The following is an 18828-nucleotide window of genomic DNA, read 5'->3' on the forward strand; positions in this document are numbered from 1 at the left end:
TGGTGGGGGGCCCCCTCCGTGCCGCCCGCCCCCGGTCGCCGGGACCCCGGGCGTGGGAGTGGGCAGGGAAAGGATGGTGGCGGGGGCAGGCGTCGGTCCGGTCGAGCGCTCGTTTCGGCGGTGCCGCGGCGTCTGGGCGGACGGGGCCGCTTGCTCTGTCTGCGGGGTCGGGGGAGCGCTCCGGCAGCAGCGAGGAGACCAGCAGGGTAGTATCGATTTTACAGAGACTTCAGCTTTTCCTGATGACGGATGAACACCGAACAAGAGCTTTTCTCTGCAGAAACCATTGACTGTGAGCTTTCTTCAAAAATGACGCATGGCTGGGGGAAATGAGAGGTGGCAATTATAGTGGATTCTGCATGGTTTCAAAGCACCAGTCTGGGTTTAGATGAGATACTAGGAAGAAATTCTTCACTATGAGGGTGCTGAGACACTGAAACAGGTTGCCCAGAGAAGTTGTGGATGCCCTATCCCTGGCAGTGTTAAAGGACAGGCTGGATGGAGCTTTGAGCAACCTAGTCTAGGGGAAGGTGTTCCTGCCCATGGCAGAGGGCTTGGAACGAGGTGATCTTTCATGTCCCTTCAAACCCAAACCATTTTATGATGTGCACACACATTAAAATAGGCCGCACCCTTTCTTGATCTGAGTCCTGCCAGGCGCACATTATTGTTGAGCATCAGTTTTAACTTTGGCTGAGGAAGACTGCAGAAACCTTTGACGTGTCTGTAAAAATTTCCATTTAGTTAGTGTGACAGTTTTGTGGTTTTACATTAACTGGTTGTTTGACAGCTACTACCTGACTGCTGTCAGGGTCTGCCATGGGAAAGCTGCCTTCTGCTTGCTCCTTCCTTCAATTCCTGCCAAGACACCTCCAGCTGGGTGCTCTTGGAGGGGGTATGCTGGACCTTTAGACTGTCAGAACTTTGTTCTCAGGTTTTTGAAGTATATCATCTGTGATTACTTTAGGGGATCACAGAACCAAAACCACTTAAAAATCATGTGGGTGCTTAATACTGTGAACAAGAGCTGTATGAATATCCTTGGTTTATTTGCAGCCATTTTTCTTCTTGCCATATAAAAATCACTTTGCTATTTCTCCTTAACTTCCAACTCCTCTTTACCAGGACTCGTGGCACTGTAGGGAGAAATGCATTTTTCCTGTAATGTACGTGATATAATGGCGATACCCAGTAGTAGCTGACTGTACTTCATACCACCATAAGGAAGTGTAGTTGATTATAAATGCAACTTTTATACATCATCTCCTTGAGCATAGATGGTTGAATATGTTTAGTGTATCTAGTACATGTGAAGTTTGGGTCTATTTAATAAAGGTTAATGTTTTAAATGAAGAAAACTAATTGTCCTTATAAATTTTATTAAATTTCCAGTATTCAGTGGCTTTTAACAGGCAGACCTCTTGTTTATTTTGTTTGGTTCTTCACTTCCTTAGAAATTCACATATGATGTAATTCTGTTGCAGGACCAATTTCTTTCTGTTTCCTTGTAGTGTAATCCTGTCTCTGTTACAATGCCTGTGCTGTCAGGCCCTTCTTAATGGAGGGTAGAGAAAAACTTTGTGATTCAATACTTCCCATAAGGGCATTCCCAGAAAGTACCAACATCATCATGTAGCCTTAGTCACTTCTGAAAATAATAACAAATTAATCATACTATAATTATAATTCTGTCTTCGGACCAGCATGAAAGCCTCAGTGATACATTTGCCTATTTAGATGTAAAGAAGAATGCAGAAAGGAGAAGGTTTTACATATAGGTTAGGGTAATGGATCAGAAAAAAAAGTATTCAGGATAGATGATAAACTGGAGAGCTGTGGCTTTTTGAGGTCATGTTTTAGTTTTGTGTTCCTTGTTTTATACTGGAGAAAGAAGAAGTGCTCTTAAGGTCAGTAGGAGGAGTTTAATGAAGAGGATATTATGAGTAAGATGCTTCCTGGACTCGAGTTTCAGGAGTCTGACAGCTTGAACTGAGCTTTGGAGACCTTCTAGAGCCAAAGGTGGGAGGGGGCTGAAGCTGGTTTGGCAGTCGCTGTTGGTGTGGGAGGTAGGGAAGAAAGAGGGTGAGTTAGTTAGCAATGAGACTTGCCTCTCTGTGGTGCATGGACCTGCTGCTGTTCATACCACAGAACGGAGGTACTGGTGAGGTGGGGGTTGAAAGGGATTGATTTAGGCTTGAGGGCTTTGAAAGTGGTGATGCTCAGCCATAAAAATTGTATATGCTCCTTTTGCTCCTTTTGCTCCAGTTGTAAAAGCTCTAGTGTGGCTGGATTATTTGGGGAATTGAATATTCATGATAGTTATCATCAATACAGAAGGTTTCTCTCTCTCTTAATGCTTCCAGCTTTACAGATGGGACTATTCTGATGAACTTATTTATTTTTTTAAATGTAATTCTAGGTATAAAACATACATGGCTCCTGGTTCCTCGAACGAGAAGAAAACTGATGATGGACAGGCTTCAAAGTAAGATTGAGAAATGAATTATTTTGTCTAAGTTAACACCTAAACTTCCTCCCCAAACTCATTACATGCTCATTTAGTTTAAGATAAGGTTTATGATAATGCCAAGTATCCAACAGCAGCTCTTTTGACAAATGGATGCTTTATTGCTTTACTGCACCTATACAGAGGACTTCACTGGTTAGCCATTTTAACTTCTCTCAACAGTGAATTCTTCAGAGCAGGATAATAATTTTATTTATTAATTTATTTTAATCCAATGAGCTGCTGAAATGTTGACTTTGGTTGCTGCTTCAAGAGTTCAAACAAATATTTCAATGTGTTTCTCTAATCCTTGCTTAAAGCTTATTTTACTAAAACCTGCTACTTGCCTGTTTATTCTTAAGAGTCATGTTTTACTTAGACCCTCAGAAGTTGTAGATGCTTTACAACAGCTTTAGGGAAATAAATTTTTTGCTCCTGAGCTTTGCATGCCAAAGATTTTTATCAAGCAAACTTTGCCTCTACTGTAAATCCATGGCATTGGTCCTATGTACACATAACAATATGCTAGTTTTTATTGCTCATGTTACTCTGGGGTCCAAGTCTACAATCAGATGTGCAGATAAGCTGAGGAAGCTGATAACAGCCCCTCACTGTGTTGAGGTGGTGGGTTGGAGAGCGCTGTTGGTGGGGTGTGGGATGAGAAGGGTGGAATATAGCCATTGATGAGGAAGGAGGCTGTGTTTTGGCCAGGCATGAGGACAGGGGTGTTGGCACATACCACATGAATTTCCTTGCACTTTTAATAGAGGCCTCGCCTTTTCATGATTTATTTCCTGGAGAGAAGCTTTTGTTGCCAGTGTTCTCATAAAGGAGGAAATAAATTTTTTTGCTCACCTGAGTATAGATGGTAGTATGATGTCAAATCATATTCTGTCCTATTTGTATGTAACAACCACTCCAGTGGACATCAGCACAGCCAGATATTGGGACTGCATTTGTGAATGACCCAGTGAATAAATGTAGAGAGTCCCACAAAACTGAACAGATAAAATTCAGGGGAGGCAGCCTGGAAATTCTGCTAATATGAGCTGGTAAACTCCTAGGTTTTCTACACCTTTCTGATGGGCCATAAACCTGCTCTTTAGCTCTCCCAGAGTCAAACAGGTCTCTTGGAAGGAAGAGCAAAGGCAGCCAAAGCCTTTGGTTCCACCTCAGGCAGGATTTGTATAAAGAGAGGCAAATGGGGCCCATGGGAGACGGAAGGGAATTCCTACTGAAGGGATGAATGGACTGGCTGCCTGGGTGGGCAGCTCCTTCATTTGCTGAGGGTGATTGTCCGCAGTGGCCAAGGACAGATAGGGTGGGTTGGGATGACACCTTTTTCCTTGGTTGTGCGTGTGTTACTGGATAATTAATGATGTTAGAGAGAGACCATCAAGAACAGAAGCAATTGCTATACTCAGAATATTTGGGTTGTAACTATTTGCTTTGTGAGGAACAATTCAGTGACCTCAGCATGGGCATCTTGGCCACTGTAGGCTTCCTTCATCCTGCACAGGACTGGCAGATAAGGTGTATGGGAAAGCTCTCCCTTTTTGGAGAGGCATTGGAAGGCAGATGAGATAAGCTAAACCATCTAAAATAGTGCTAAACACCTCTGTTGAGGCTTCAGAGTTGTTCCTGAATTGTCCTAATGATTTTTTGCATAAAGTCCAGGTGAACTCTTTTGTTTGTCTCCTCTGACAAAGCAGTTTGAATTTGCTGAGCCATACTGTGCCTGCAGTGATTCTCCATTAAGCTATTAAGTCATCTTGTGTCTGGAAGCTATTTGCTGCTTGATTCCATCTCTCAGAAATTACTTTGAAGTACTGGCCAGTGTTCTGCTTAAGCTTGTGCTTATTGACTAGTCTTTCATACTGGTTTCAACTGAACTTAAGACATCAAGCACAGAAGGCAGACGTTTTATGAATCATTCAGCTTGGTTAGTGAGTCCACTATTGAATTTTCCATGAAGGTGATCCCACAGGCCAAGTAGTTGAGGTTTCCCTCCTTGCCCTGTCATTTCCCATCTCTTCAGACAGATTAATTTTTGTTTTTCTTTTAAGAGGTATCATTTCTTTACAAGAAGCACTTAGGAAGAAATGAATTCTTTTTATCGCTTTGTCTCTTTTCTCTTTTTCTTGAATTTTTTTCCACTGAAGGAAATCTGAAGGAAGGTTTTCTCCTTCCTTCAGATTTCCACTTTCCCCTTTCCTATTTCAGATCCTCTGTATCCTTGTTATCAGTTTTATGCCATAGGGTTTTTTTTCTCCTATCCATATGACAAAGTAAGACAAATTGCCACAATCTAGTTTGTGCTTGTCTATAAAGCCCAAATAATCTCATCCTTCTTGGGTGGCTGATGGAGTTTCAGTCAAAAAGGAGGTCAAGTTTGCTTTTCAGCTTTGCTATGGATTGCCTTTGTAGTAAGGTGGTCTACTGAATATTCCATGGACCTGCTGCCGTTGTTGTGCTCACCATAAAGACCCACTCTGGTTCACAGCTTTAACACAGTTTAAGATAAAGGTTGCACTGTTGCAAGTGCATCCGAACATCTGGGCTTTTCTTCAGCAATTTCATCCTGTGCAATGAATGGAATGTGAAATGTCATATGTGATACTTTATAAGACATAAAGCAGTTATGAAATTTAGGATTTCTTTAATACAATGCACAAGGAAGTAAAATAAGGTAGTGTAGGCATTTGTACATGTGGCATTCCTCAACTTCTGACTGCTTGACTTTGAAGAATTGTTATCTGTTCAGTGTAGGGGTTTGTATATATTCTGTATGTTTCACAATGCTGCTGTCTTGGCAGAGAGAATTTCATTCATCTCTGCAACCCTCACCTGGAGAAAATGAAAGAGGACATCCTGTATCATTTTGCTCTTGGGACTGGTACCCATGATTTTCCAGCATTGTTTGGGGATGTAAAGGTAAGATGCTTTGCTTTGTTCAGCAAGCCTGAGCTTTTCTGCAGAAGGTGAAAGTGTAGCTGTCTTCAGAATAAGACTAGATGTGTCAGCCTACTGGCGACTGAGGAGTGCATGCAAAGGGGGAAGAATTTCGTGGGTTCTTGTCACTTTTAGTATCCAGAAAAGCTGGGGATAATTGTTTTTGACTGTCCCTTTTCATCCAGTGAAAAGGTAGATGCTGTAGTATTCAGATAGAACTTCTGTTTGTTGGGTCTTCATGTCAATATTTGTCTTTCATTCGTTTAAACAGGATGAAGGCGTTTGAGTGCTATATAGGCAGCTGGAGTTTTTTCCCATAATTCTTTTTCATGGCATTTTAGAATGATTATGAGGAGCACCATAGCTGGGAATAAATTTCTGCTAACTGAAGGCATTTGCATGCTCATGTTGTTCTTTGAATGTTCTTTGACACACGGAGTCATGCACTTGATTTTGTTTTGCTGACCACTGTCCACCCCAGTTTGTGTGTGTTGGAGGAAGTCCTTCCCGGATGAAGGCTTTTATCGCGTACATTGCGGAGGAGCTGGGGCTCGGAGGCGCTGGCTGTGACTATCCCAACATCTGTGCAGGCACTGACCGCTATGCGATGTACAAAGTGGGGCCCGTTTTGTCCGTCAGTGTGAGTACTTCCCCTTGTCTGACACGAGACGCAGTTCAGTTTTGATGCTGTTCAAAGTAGAAGGTTTGAATGCATGTTTCTTTTAAATGCTTCACAGAGAGGATCAGGCTGCTCAAAATAGTGCAGCCAGCTAATTAAGGATTCCTTTTTAGCCCTTTTTTGTAAGAGGGAAAATCTCCAATGCCTTTGCTCCTTCTTGCATCCTTTTTCCTCAGTGTACCACTGAGGTGTTGCAGGAATGGCCTTACAGATTTTTTGAGCAGTTACTGTTGCCTCATCCCTGTTCTGTACCCTGAATAATCGGGAACAAAAGTCATGTGGCACATGTGGGGTGTTGGAAAAAATGTCTGTATCATTCCCAGAGCCATGTATCTGCAATGGCACTGTCAAATGTGCTTAAGAGTAGCATTCCATGGGACTGGTGCTGCCAACTCATGTATGCATTTTAAAGAAATTCTTAGCTTTAATTTGTAGATAGAATTACATGCTTCAGTTGCAATTGCAAAACTGCAGCATTATTTTGCACCCTTTGTTGTGAGCTGTAATTATCATAATATTGTGCAAGCTAATGTGGACTTCTATTTGCTGAACATCAAGGCTAAACCACGATGTCTGTGTTTTGAAAAAAATTAGCTTAACTATTTGTTAGCACTTCAGGTTAGTGAAAAATCAGAGTGGGGTTTTTCTTGTATTTAGGAATTGCTCCATGATGAAGTGCATTAATCAGCTGTTGGGAAAGGACACTCTTTATACTTTTGAGAATGTAAGTGTTCTGTAATTCATGATTTTTAGAAATATTGTATTTCATTCACAGTCTGCCAAAACCAGTGGAAGTCTACTTGTAGGCCCTTTCAGTATCTTTCTGTAGGCCCAGAGGTTGGGCTTTTGTGGGAGTGAGTTAGGTGGCATTTGGGAAAACAGTATCAGGAAGGAGATAATGCCCAGCTCCTCCTTCCATATGTATTTTGTGTTGTCTGTGTGAATGTGGAATATTAATTTATGCTTTCTTTTCAGCATGGTATGGGCATTCCTTCTATTTCTATCATGTTGCATGAGCTGATCAAACTGTTGTATCATGCCAAGTGTTCCGACATAACCATCATTCGTATTGGCACCTCTGGTGGAATAGGTATTTCCCCTCTTGATTTCTTTCTTTCTTTCTTTCTGCAAGCCAAAGTATCTTTGCAGGAGAGTAAAGCATCTCTCTGCATGTAAGAGATTAACGGTCAGAACAGTGTTCCACAGGAGATTCATAATTTTTCTTCTGTAATTTTGAAAGTAAAGGCAACCTCTGCTTTTGCATGGGGAAAATGCACTTAAAGATCTGACAATATGAGAAGAAGGACATTCCTGTCCTGTATAGAAAATATAAGAAAGAAGTGAGAAAGGAAAAATTTCATTCTTTCAGAAATTATTTGTAATAATAAATGGAAGCAGCTAGACATGGACAAAAAAATTCTCTTGGTGGATTCGGAGGCAAAATTGCCACCTCTAAAAGAAGCAGGTTGGGTCAAGATGTGTGTTTTATGTATCTGGAAACCAATTGTTAACTACATTGTGAAGCTACATCTATTTCCTTTTGCTGCAGGTCTGGAGCCAGGCTCAGTGGTTATAACTAGGCAGTCTGTAGATGCCACCTTCAAACCTCAGCTGGAACAGGTTGTCCTGGGAAAGACAGTAATCCGCAGCACTAACCTGGATGAACAGCTGGCTAAGGAACTGATGCAGTGCAGTAAAGAAATCGGTCAGTTCAATACAGTCATTGGAAACACCATGTGCACTTTGGATTTCTATGAAGGTAAGACTGGCAGTAGACTAACTGAAGAGTATTGGTAAGCAGCAATAGGGAAATATTGATTAATATATTAACATTAAGAGATGTCATTCCATACTCTGGCTTGTCTCACCAATCAAAACCTATTTTTCATCTACATAAAATCAAGAATTGTTCTTAGCAGTTTGCTGTATCAAACTTTTAATTTTGTGGAGATTTTCCCCCAGCTTTAACAGATCCTCTGAAATACATATAGTTTACTATACACTTCCCATGTACCAGTCAGGTATATTTGTCACAAAATTTATGTGATTTACTGAAGCATCCTAGGGGATTAGAGGAGTGAGAATTATTTGTGACTGGTTTAGGGTTGGGTTTCTTTGCACTGGTTAAGTACCTAAAGTAAATATTTTCTAAAAGAAGGGTTGGAACTTGTTTCATTTTTGAGCAAAGCAGTGATCAGACAGCCGAAGATACTATTTTGCTGAGTTGTGTCAGTGCTGCTATGTAGGAGGCGCAAACTTGCAAGGTCTATTTTGGATAAATTACAGACATTTAGGTGCTTTTCTCCCAAATCTAGATGTTCATTCAGAAACATCTTTCAAACCTTGTGAGTACAGAGTGTAAGTGGCACCTGATCCCACTTTGTCTGTTGCTGAGTAGGTGACAAATGATCTCCATCATAGTGCTCCAGCTTGGACAGGAGCAAGCTGCAGTTCATGTGTCTCAGGCACCAACCACAGGTGCAAGCAATGCTAAAAAAAAGTGTCAGGGATGTTTTAAACTCATACAGCAAAAGCTGAGAACAGGATCAAGGGCATCAATTTACAAGTAAATCTCCCAAACCCAAGAAGATACTGAGTAAAATACAGTGTAATTTAACTCTACTGCACATAAGCTGCTGCTGTCTTGTCTGTAGGTGTTATTCTTGAATAACTTGAATTAAAATTTTCTCAAAAATTTACAATAATGTTAGCTAGTTAGCTTAAGAGACTCTTCATCTCTTACCTTAGAAGCTCTGTGAGTAATAAAATGTTCATCCTTTTAAGGCAGAAACAGGAAAGCACTTTCAACCCTGGTAGTTTTTTTAGACAGTGATTAAACATATTAAAAATGAAGCACTTCCATACAACTTAAAGTTTCTTGTGGAATTTTGATGCTTGCTGTACATGTGGGAATCTACTATGTACATTTTTCTGTCTATGAATTTGAGAATTGAAGCTGAAGAAGACCAATTAAATTGCCATGTTTCACATTATGAGAAATACAAGTAATATGTAGAAGCTCTAGCAATAGCTAAGAATCACTTTTTCCTATTTGTCTTGTGCACAGAAATAAAGAGTAGTAGTAAAAGCTGAACACTGCATGGAGGAAACTGTAATAACTGGGTGTTTTCAAAACTGAATTTGCTCTGTGACGCCATCACTCTGAAATCTTCCACAAAATTATTTTCTAGGACAGGGCAGGTTGGATGGTGCAATCTGCTTATATGATGAAGAAGAAAAACTGCAATATTTGAAGAATGCTTATGATTCTGGTGTCAGAAACATTGAGATGGAGTCTTCTGTATTTGCTGCTATGTGTAATCTCAGTGGTGTCAAAGGTAAAGTAGTCACTTTACCCAAGCTATAGGAAATTTTCTGTATTGCGGGGGGTTTGTGGCTAAAAACTACAGCTGAATGTTAACATACCTTCTGCATATATATATATATGTAATATTTCTGCTTATAACTTTGTTGCTGCAATTGTTTGATTTGTGTCACAACTTATCAAACTTCCTTATGTAGTTTTTACGCAGTTTACTTCTGTCATTTCCTATTCCAGTCCATGGCAACCATGTAAATCATTAAAGTACCTAATTACCCTATGGCATTAATTTGTTTTCTCCAGTTAGCTTTTGAAGTTTATAGAAAGCAACTGCTTAGTTCAAGAAATCAGGTGATTCTCAGATAATTATACATAAAACTATGCTCAGTTTCTATACTTTCACATCAAATGGAACATATAATTATTTTCTGTAGACTTAAGACTATGATTCTTAAACAGTTGAGGATTTTTAGTAGCACCATGAATAAACCATTCCAAATCATAAAATGAGTTTTAATTTTTTTTTACACAAGCTACGTAAAAAAGAGAATTTACAAGTAATGTAATACAGTGTCTTTCTTCTTACCATATTAACTGTCTTCTCTCACTTTCCTTAGCAAGGAATAAACTGATGTTTCTCAAATTCCTTTAAGCTCAAGGAGGACAAAATGAAGACATATAAGCAAAAAGGCCAATGGTTGTATCAAACATCCTCAGCTCTTACTGACTTGAAAGGGATTAAAAACCCAACCAGTACTATCCCTGAGCAAGTCAGGAGGCCTTTTGCTGTCTCTGCTTTGTATGTCTGTAATGCGTATTTACCGTTTGTGCTCTGCAAATTGTCACTGGCAGAAAGCCCAGACAGAGCAGAGTGATAAGGTTGAGTGGTAGACCTAAGTTTGAGTGAAAGGATGGATTTTGCCTTTGGGGATCTGAGTACTGAAAGGCAGCAGATGAACCTGAGATGATCCTTGAGGTCCTCATGTGCTTACAGTGTTCTTCCCTGTCCATGAATGTGGAGGCAGCTTATCTACTGCTTCCTGAGGGATGGCACCTACAGCACAGGCACTCAGTGGAGGCCTGTGACTACGTCTTCTAGAACAGTGTGTAGGGACACTTCCTACCAGTCAGGTCCTGGCTACTTGTGACATATGCTTCCTATCAAGGAAAACATAAGAATCACGATATAACAATAAGTATCTGCAGCTGCCTGAGACCTCTGGCTTTATTAATGTAGCAATCAGTTCTCTTAAACTATTTCTACCTTGTATCATCCACAGCATGCTTGTCCCCTAGCATCTTATGATACCGCACACCATTTTTTGGGATTTGTTTTCTCTTGTTCAAATGTTTATGCTTTTGGACTGTAAATGCAAGAGTGTCATTCCTAACTCATGCTGTCTCTTAATTTCTAGCTGCCGTAGTGTGTGTCACTCTTCTGAATCGGCTTGAAGGGGATCAGATCACCAGCTCACATGATATCCTTGTGGAGTACCAGCAGAGGCCACAGAAGTTAGTGGGATATTTCATTAAGAAAAGTCTTGGGAAAGTGTGAAATATCCATCTTTGTTTTAGAGAAGGAGAAGGCCTTTGTACAGATCCAGTCATCAGTATGACTGCTGTGCATTACGGGTCTTTTGCCTCAGAATATCTCACAGCATTCCGTGTCAGTGGAAGTTAATAATTTATGTCACTGTTCTTTGGGAACTGAATGTGCTGAAGGACGTCAGTTAAGTTTTGCTTAGTTATGCATTGCTGGATATAAAACTCACATTTCTGTAAATTGGAAATGGGACCTGTTGTAAAGGACAAGCCTGTGATAATACATGAAAAAGCTTTGTTTATCCCTGCTGTAAAACTAGAGAGAAAATCAAACTTAATTGCCAAGTATGTGCATACCAGCAAATTAACTTAAAACTGCTAATCATTTTCTTGTTGTTATAAAAACATTGTGTAATTTATAATTGTCTTCGTTGCTTCACTTGCGAAGAAAACGTAAAGTGAATGCAGTTTATTTTTTTTCAGACTTTGACAAATAAACAATACTATTTTCATATATTAAAATTTCATGAAATTGCAAAGTGTGGGACTGAATTTTCTAAGCATTAAGGACTTGACACTGAGCTGTTGAATATCTGTACTGCCTAGATATTGATCCAACAATATTTTAACTAAAGAATTGAATCAATACCCAGGAAATATTTATGCATTAAATAATTTTGCATTGAAGTACTAGCAATCTTTTGCTGAAGCAAGGCTCCTGCTTATGAGCAGGAACTGAAGGCATTCAGGAGAAGCACAGCATGTTCACAGGCCTGTATTATGGTAGCCCTTTTTTTCCCCCGTTCCTTTTACTTTGTTTCTTTTTTTTTAAATTGGTATTCATCTCCATTCTCAGCATGTAACACTCACTGTTGCAATGGTTCCCAGTTCTTCTGAAGAACTGGAAAATACCTTTTCATGGTACATGCCATCAAAACCTCTTCTGCAATTGCAGGTTTTTTCACTAATATTGGCCTAAGTGTTTGGGGTTTTTTTAAATCATACTTATTACTGCTTTGCTGCTGTGGTTCAAATGTAAATATGTGGTCAGTTAAAAAAAATGTGTTTATCTCTTTTCTTTTTTTTTCCTTTCCTTCTTTCTACTGCAGTGGGGGAGGGTCCAGTCCTAGCAGGGGTCACGGGTCAAAAAGCTCTGAATAAGCTCTCAGAACAGCTGTCGCTGACCCAGCAAAATGAGATTTTCTTTGTGAGGATTGTAGTCTGCAATGCTGTTAACAAGCGCAAGTGTTAGAGCTATAAGAGAGTGATGTTAGTAGTAGGCACATTCACCAAGTGGCAGAGACTGGAAGCAATGCGATGAAAACGTTAAACAAGGAAGGGTGACTCATGAACAGAAAACTGTAATGAGAATCAGTCTCCTTAAATTTGATGAATTTTTCAGTTGGAAAACATATTAGTAACTTTTAGAAATTTACTACTTAGTCTTCTTTTAATTTTAAACCCACAATTTCTCATTTATGCTCAGGATATACAGTGAATGTAAGTTTTCAGAGAAAACCTTTTTTTCCCTAAGCTTAAGGGAAGGAGGGAGGTGGGAACGGCTCCACGTTTTGCTTAAACTGTTTCTCCCTTATTAAAAAAACCCAAAAAACAACAACAACAAAAAAATTCAGTGTTTAACTATGCCTGGATCTTGCCTAGGCATTGCATGAAGTCTGTGAGGTCCTTTGGGAAACAAGCAACAAAACACATCTTCAAGGTCCTGTTCTTGAAACAGTAACAAGGAGACAAAAACGAGATCACTTAAGTGGGTACTGCACTCTATGGTGAAGGAAAGCTTATACCAAACTGACCAGTATGGTTTTGGAGGAGACAGTCCGCTGTTGTCTAAGAAATACTTAATAAGAAGTAGATGAAGAGAAGAAAATATGGTTTACCTAGAAAATAAACACCTAATGTGACTCTGAAGTTCTGGGGAAGCATATTACATATTACTACTACAGGACTTCTGTTGTCCTGGGGGTATGAATCTAAAATGATGTGATTTGTCTTTTTAAACGAAGGACAGCAAGAATCTGGAAACTTGTTAAAAAGAATTTCTTAAATTATTTTAGCAATGTGTGCTCTCAACTGAAACTACAAAGCTTTTGTATTTACAGTCATAAAATGTAGGCACTTCTATTTTGAGCACTAATGTGAAAACTCTTACATGCTAGATGCTAAAATATAAATGGTCTTGTGGCCTGGCTGAGCTGGAACTGAGGGTCATGCATTCATGGGGTGAGGCAACTATTGTATTAAATCAATAGCCAAGACCCTGGCAGAAGCCCCTGAAAGATGAGCCATTCACCTTTTACCAGTATGTCCTTCCTCCTTCCCACTGTTCCTTAGGACACTGTACATTTCTTTCTGCTAAAATATTTTAATTCTGTTCTTCCCCCCAGATGGGGTAAAGGGGTATATAAAAGCTTAAAATGAAAGTTCAAAGGATACCAAGTATCCTCCTGCTTCTGATGTTCCCCATTCTCTGATGCTGTATTCCTAATGCAAGAGGCAGCTCTACAGACACATCTGACATGCCATAAAGTACCTTTCCTAACTTCAGAGGAAACTTGCCAGAATGTTACCCTGATAAGAACAATTGTATTTCCCCTTATGACTGCAACTGGACTGGAAGATAAAGAAATGAGTCACTTGTGTGCATCCGGCCGGGAGGTTACCTTCCTGTAGGTTTTACAGAGAGTTATACAATATTCACAGGTTTTATATGCAAGTCCATTGTTCAATATTAGTCATCCACATTCTTTCTGTAGAAAATGAATCAAGATTTGGAGTGGTGATGTTTTTAGAAAACATATATGGTATTATATATATGTTCAATATTACATAGTGCTGTGTCTCCTGGTAGACTGACAAATCCTGCAAACTCCAGAAACCCATTTCAAATTAAGGACCTGCTATGGTTCTCTGTGCCATCCTATTCCTTGCAAAACACTATACAATAAATTTAATCCAGGGATCAGAAGGGATAAAAGAAAAGAAGGAAGGTAGAAGATATTAATAGAGTGGAAGCAGGAAGGGAGAGAAAAAAATGGTTTCTGCCAATGGTGTTCTGGCCTATTCCTACCATTTTGTTAAAGAAATGGTTGAGATCACAATGGAGACAGGCTATAATGCAATGGTTTTACATTTGCAAGAGACTTAAAAAGTGCAGTATCTCAGATAGTGATTTGAAGGAGTGGATTTTTATTTTTGGCATCTTGATACATTTCAGAGAAGGATTTTCTTTAATGGGAGGTGTGAGAAATCTTGAAAAGGAACATTTTGGAATGACCCATGTCCAGAAGTGGTTACACAAATGGTTTTATCTGTCCTTTAAAAACCAAGTGAAATAGTTTGATAATTTCAGTATTTCTTGAAAATATATACATGTAATAAGCAACATTTTCTTTTTTAACATTCTTCTTTGTAAAGGATTTTCAGTGCATTGTGTAACAGAACTGGATTTTTTCAAGTCTGGATTTCAATATATACCCCTAAATAAAATGTTTATATGGTTGAATCAGGGATGTTTTTAATTTCTATTGACAAGACAGGTGAAAGAAACCAAAGCAGCAAATGGTTTTGGGGATTGGATCTGCATGCAACAACTGAGTACAAGAAGGCACAATCGTGTGATTTGATGTCACTATTATGGTTTGCTACAAGATGTTGAGGTTTGCTTTCCCTGAAAGTTTCTCAGTCTTTCAGTGGCTAAGAGTCATGTTTTATCTTTCTAAAATACCATTTAATATTATACTCCAGGGTGTGGATTAAATTACAAGTCCAAAAAGTCTTCTGCTGAAGAGAAAGGAGGTCACTGAGCAGAGCAACATTAAATCTGAAACTCTGAGGTACAATAATAGAAGAAAGAATAATGCTGAAAGGTACAGTGCTTTTGCTTAGGCTACAAACAAAATGAAGCAGCAGCAAAAGACAGACAAGAGCTGGTTTTACACGACACATGAGTCTGATTCCAGATGCTTCTTATTGGCGCTGAGTTTGTAACTGTGAGAAAATTTTCAATTTACTATCAGCCTGTCATTTTGCAAGGGTAAACTTCCTAGAGCTCCCCAGAAGCTCAAACAAACTACCAGCCTCCTTGGGAGATTGGGTCTGTTTTGTTGGTTTAACACAGCTCCATTTTAATCAGCCCTATTATTTGACCTTGCCCACAACTAGTATTTTTCAGCAGGCCCTAACTTTGCACACAGGAAGTGTCTCCCAGGAAAGATGCTGCTAACTGATGTCATCCTGCAGGCACTTCGTCTGAACACACGTCTGGCCCATGTAAATATTTACAAGTAGTACTCCTATGAATGTTAAAAGGAAAACCTTGTGATCACTCAACAAAGCTTGTGAAAGAAGTGGTGGGTGGTGATAGGAAAATAGGCTAGTTTGCCAGATTCTCAGCCATATTCTCACATGATTTGACTGCATTCCTGTCTATACCAAATAGTATTTTTGGCTCCCAGGCTCTAACCTATTTAACATATAAAATTATGTTTCTTTGAAAGTGCTTGCCAGCATACTTAATTACATTGTATTAAAGCTGTAGGCTAGACGTGGCGTGTTGATGGTATGATATAAAGCAGTTAAGTTTTAAAACCAGAGCTGGATGCTGGCAGCAGGATGCCTTTCCAGCCCCAGTGATTTTGTACATTATAAAAGTAAAGTTTTAACTTAAAACTGTGGCAAAGCCTCCTAAAGCTAAGCAGAAGCAGAAAAGGGCAGGTCACTCTGTCTTTTCCTTACTCAAAGACCCAATTCTGAGCCTCTTTTTTTGCCATTCCAGAAGAAGTGAGTGGAGCACATGATGGAATCCACGGCTTTCTAATTTGCCCTGCAATACTCAAGATGTTGGTGTTGACTACAGCCGCTTTGTCTAGGAGCCCTGAAAGCATTCAGTTAATATATTTATTACCTGTTGTTTATATGAAATGTTTTATACATATACAATATGAATGTTTTATATGAAATAATTATGTAATTAATATAGATATTTAAGGCTGGTACTTGCACAGGATACTGCTTGATGCTGTCCTGATGAAACCTAGGGATTCAAAAGAGCTTCCAGGATGGCAGCAATATAACTGATACGTCTTTCTAAAAATATTCAGCACTCCTTTGATTTTCCCACTTCTGTGCTTCATTTTCATATTATCTTTTCTGCCAAGGGTTTGGTTTGGGGATGGGGGTGATGGTTTGATTTAATAATTCTCCTATTTCTGTGACATTCAAAATAATACTATCAATCTCATAAAATCTGTATCTTCTAAAATTACTTCTAGAAGTAATTTCCCAGAATGTCACTGCAGCGATTGTTCTTAGTGGAATGTTCATGGGATATCTCTTAGTTTCCTAAATTTCATTCTAGAAAAAAACAGGTCTGCTACTGGAGGACAGCAAACTAGGCAAGAATGAATTTCTATGGGAATATATAATGAAGTAAGAGGACAAATGAAGTCATCAATAACTTGATGGTGAAAGGTGTTTGTCTATTGAGTGTCTTATATAGTAAAATGGGGAGTCTGTAGTTAATTACTACTGGACACTAATTGCATACAAAATAGTTAGTTCCTGTTACCATGAAAATCTGTTCAGCATTAAAAAATAGAAGCCACATTTGTGAAAATGTAATTATATAGAGCGTAATAAATTAAACACATCACAGTTGGATGAGCAGAGATTTTGCAGAAAAACTTGTTCAAAATAATTTGGCAAATGGCTCATGCAAGCTGCTTTAGCTCACACACTTACAGACAAGAACTGTCTTCCATATCAGTTGCTTTGATAAGTAATTGCTTGTAATTCATTCTGGTGAGTAATTTTAATTTCCTACAAATCACATTCTATAGATTCTGCTCCCTGGCATTCCAGGTTGGCTGTGCGATCCCACACATATTAACAATTAACAGTATTTCAATTTCAGTTTCTGAAAAAATTTTTTTAAAAATGCATACTTCCACTGTGCACAGAATCTGCATCACTGCTGTCTCAGAATGTCACCTTTGATCCTAGTGAGAAAAATGACTGTCCATACTCTGAAGTAGCAAGGATTTTATCACTGCTTGACTAAAAGCAGAAGTGCCATCCAAGTGTGAAGTGGAGCTCCTTGGTGAGGTATTAGTTAATCCTGCCTCAGAGGTACATATGTGCTTAACATCATTCAGGTAAACATTAAACTATTTAGTTTTTTAGTATGTCCTGAGGACTTCCACATTTCTATTTGAACTAAATGATTACTTCAGTAATTTTTCAGTCTCAGAGCAGAGACTATAAAAGTAAATCCTACCATATGTGAGAAATAAAGGTGTTTAGCTAGATGTATTCTGCCATGACTTCATCTGTTTTCTGCTTTTTGGGAGGTGATTTTGACCAATATGTAAAATCTATGAATTATTAATTCATGACACTTAGTCTGTTTTTTTCTCTCTTCCTTGAACCCATGGAAAAGGTAAAAATTAAAACAGAAATTTGCACTGTTTCAAATAGAGACATTTTAACAGACTAATCGGTCAGTTTCCCAGGAAGTGGAGTAACTAAGTTTACAACAAAACTGCTTCTGGGTGATGCAAATCCAAAGCCTGGGAAAGTGAAGCTAAGGCACTCAACACTAGCTGATCCTCATCCCATGGAAACTGGCACAACTAATTTGACCTACAGATGTGCAGTTGTTCACTGCAGAAGAAGCAGATTTATTAACTTTTGAAATTGCTGCCTTGGCTTAAATCTGATGGAAGTTGGATTCCTCTTTGATGACTTCTGTATCCAAAAAGTTTTTATATTTTGGGGGATTTTACTCTTCATGGGGAAAAAAAGCTATGAATATTAGGACGTGTCTTTCATTCAGTAGGAATACATTTGCAGAAAGTGCAATGATGGAATTTACTCAGCAATAATAAGAAATAAAGAATATTTGTTCAGGCATCATGCTGTTCTACGTGTGTGTGAATCATGAGTCAGATTCTAGGTGGTTTGAATTACCTTACATAAAGACTGATTATGTGTCTCTATTGACCATAGAGAGAACTTCTGGGGATCAGATTCTTAGGCAATTCATTTGTGAAACATCATTCACTGTGCTCACAGTGGCACTCCTGGTTGGTAGGGTGGTCATCCTCTGCCACCACCAGACTCCTGCTGGGTCTCCCAGTGGTTCTGCTACCACAGGTCTGCACAGGCTCCCCTTCTGCAGAAGGAATTGCTCTCCCACCTCTTTGCTGAAGGAAGTGCTGCTGTAAGACTGATTTTCATCCCAGGCGGCATGTGGCAATTAATTATAGTTTTACATAGTTTTACATAGTTTTCTATTGTTGGAGTATTCCACCTCTGTGTAGGTAAAGGAGAATGAAATGTCAAACATACACCCTCCATAAGAGAAAATTCAACAGTCATATGATGATGCAATAGGACCACTACAGTGCTAGATGTGTACTTATAAGGATCTTCTAGAAGCATACTGACATTTTTAGGGCTATGTGGTAAAACAGTGTTATTTTCCTATTTATTTTCCTACTATTCTTTACTTTTTTTTTTTTTCAAAAAATATAAGCATCTGCAAACAAACTGACATAAACACTGGAGTGACAGAAAGTCATAAAACTTTGGAAAAAGACAAATGTGTGAATGTGTGTAACATATTCTTCCCTCCCTCCCCCTTGTTTGCATTCATTTTTTATTCCAGAAAAGTAGAAACAAGTGCAAGTGCAGAATGTATGCTGTGGAGTAAAGCAGCCTGAAGGCATTTACATAAACCCATCCCCTTACTGTTCATTGCACTGAGGAGAAAAACAGAAAGATGAGATTCCTCAACGACAGCAAAAC

At 39.0% G+C, this 18828-nt stretch overlaps 1 protein-coding gene across 4 annotated transcripts in view; it reads left to right on the forward strand.

Annotated features, from left to right (window-relative positions):
* UPP1 (uridine phosphorylase 1) overlaps positions 1 to 11905 on the forward strand; it is a 17002-nt gene extending 5097 nt beyond the window's left edge. Inside the window, exons 1-8 of one of the 4 annotated variants that reach the window (XM_017738778.1) lie at positions 66 to 292; positions 2420 to 2485; positions 5323 to 5440; positions 5940 to 6098; positions 7113 to 7227; positions 7687 to 7896; positions 9329 to 9475; positions 10875 to 11905. In XM_017738778.1, the coding sequence (XP_017594267.1) occupies positions 2433 to 2485; positions 5323 to 5440; positions 5940 to 6098; positions 7113 to 7227; positions 7687 to 7896; positions 9329 to 9475; positions 10875 to 11014 (942 nt within the window). In that variant the 5' untranslated portion in view covers positions 66 to 292; positions 2420 to 2432 and the 3' untranslated portion in view covers positions 11015 to 11905. Of the gene's footprint in view, positions 1 to 65; positions 293 to 476; positions 2020 to 2419; positions 2486 to 5322; positions 5441 to 5939; positions 6099 to 7112; positions 7228 to 7686; positions 7897 to 9328; positions 9476 to 10874 lie in introns of those variants that run through there. The other 3 variants (XM_008637210.2, XM_017738777.1, XM_017738779.1) reach the window with 3 other exon arrangements.
* The last annotated feature ends 6923 nt before the right edge of the window (positions 11906 to 18828 follow it).

The sequence above is a fragment of the Corvus brachyrhynchos genome, unplaced genomic scaffold, assembly GCF_000691975.1.
Source record: "Corvus brachyrhynchos isolate BGI_N302 unplaced genomic scaffold, ASM69197v1 scaffold23, whole genome shotgun sequence".
In the NCBI taxonomy this organism is placed as follows: domain Eukaryota; kingdom Metazoa; phylum Chordata; class Aves; order Passeriformes; family Corvidae; genus Corvus; species Corvus brachyrhynchos.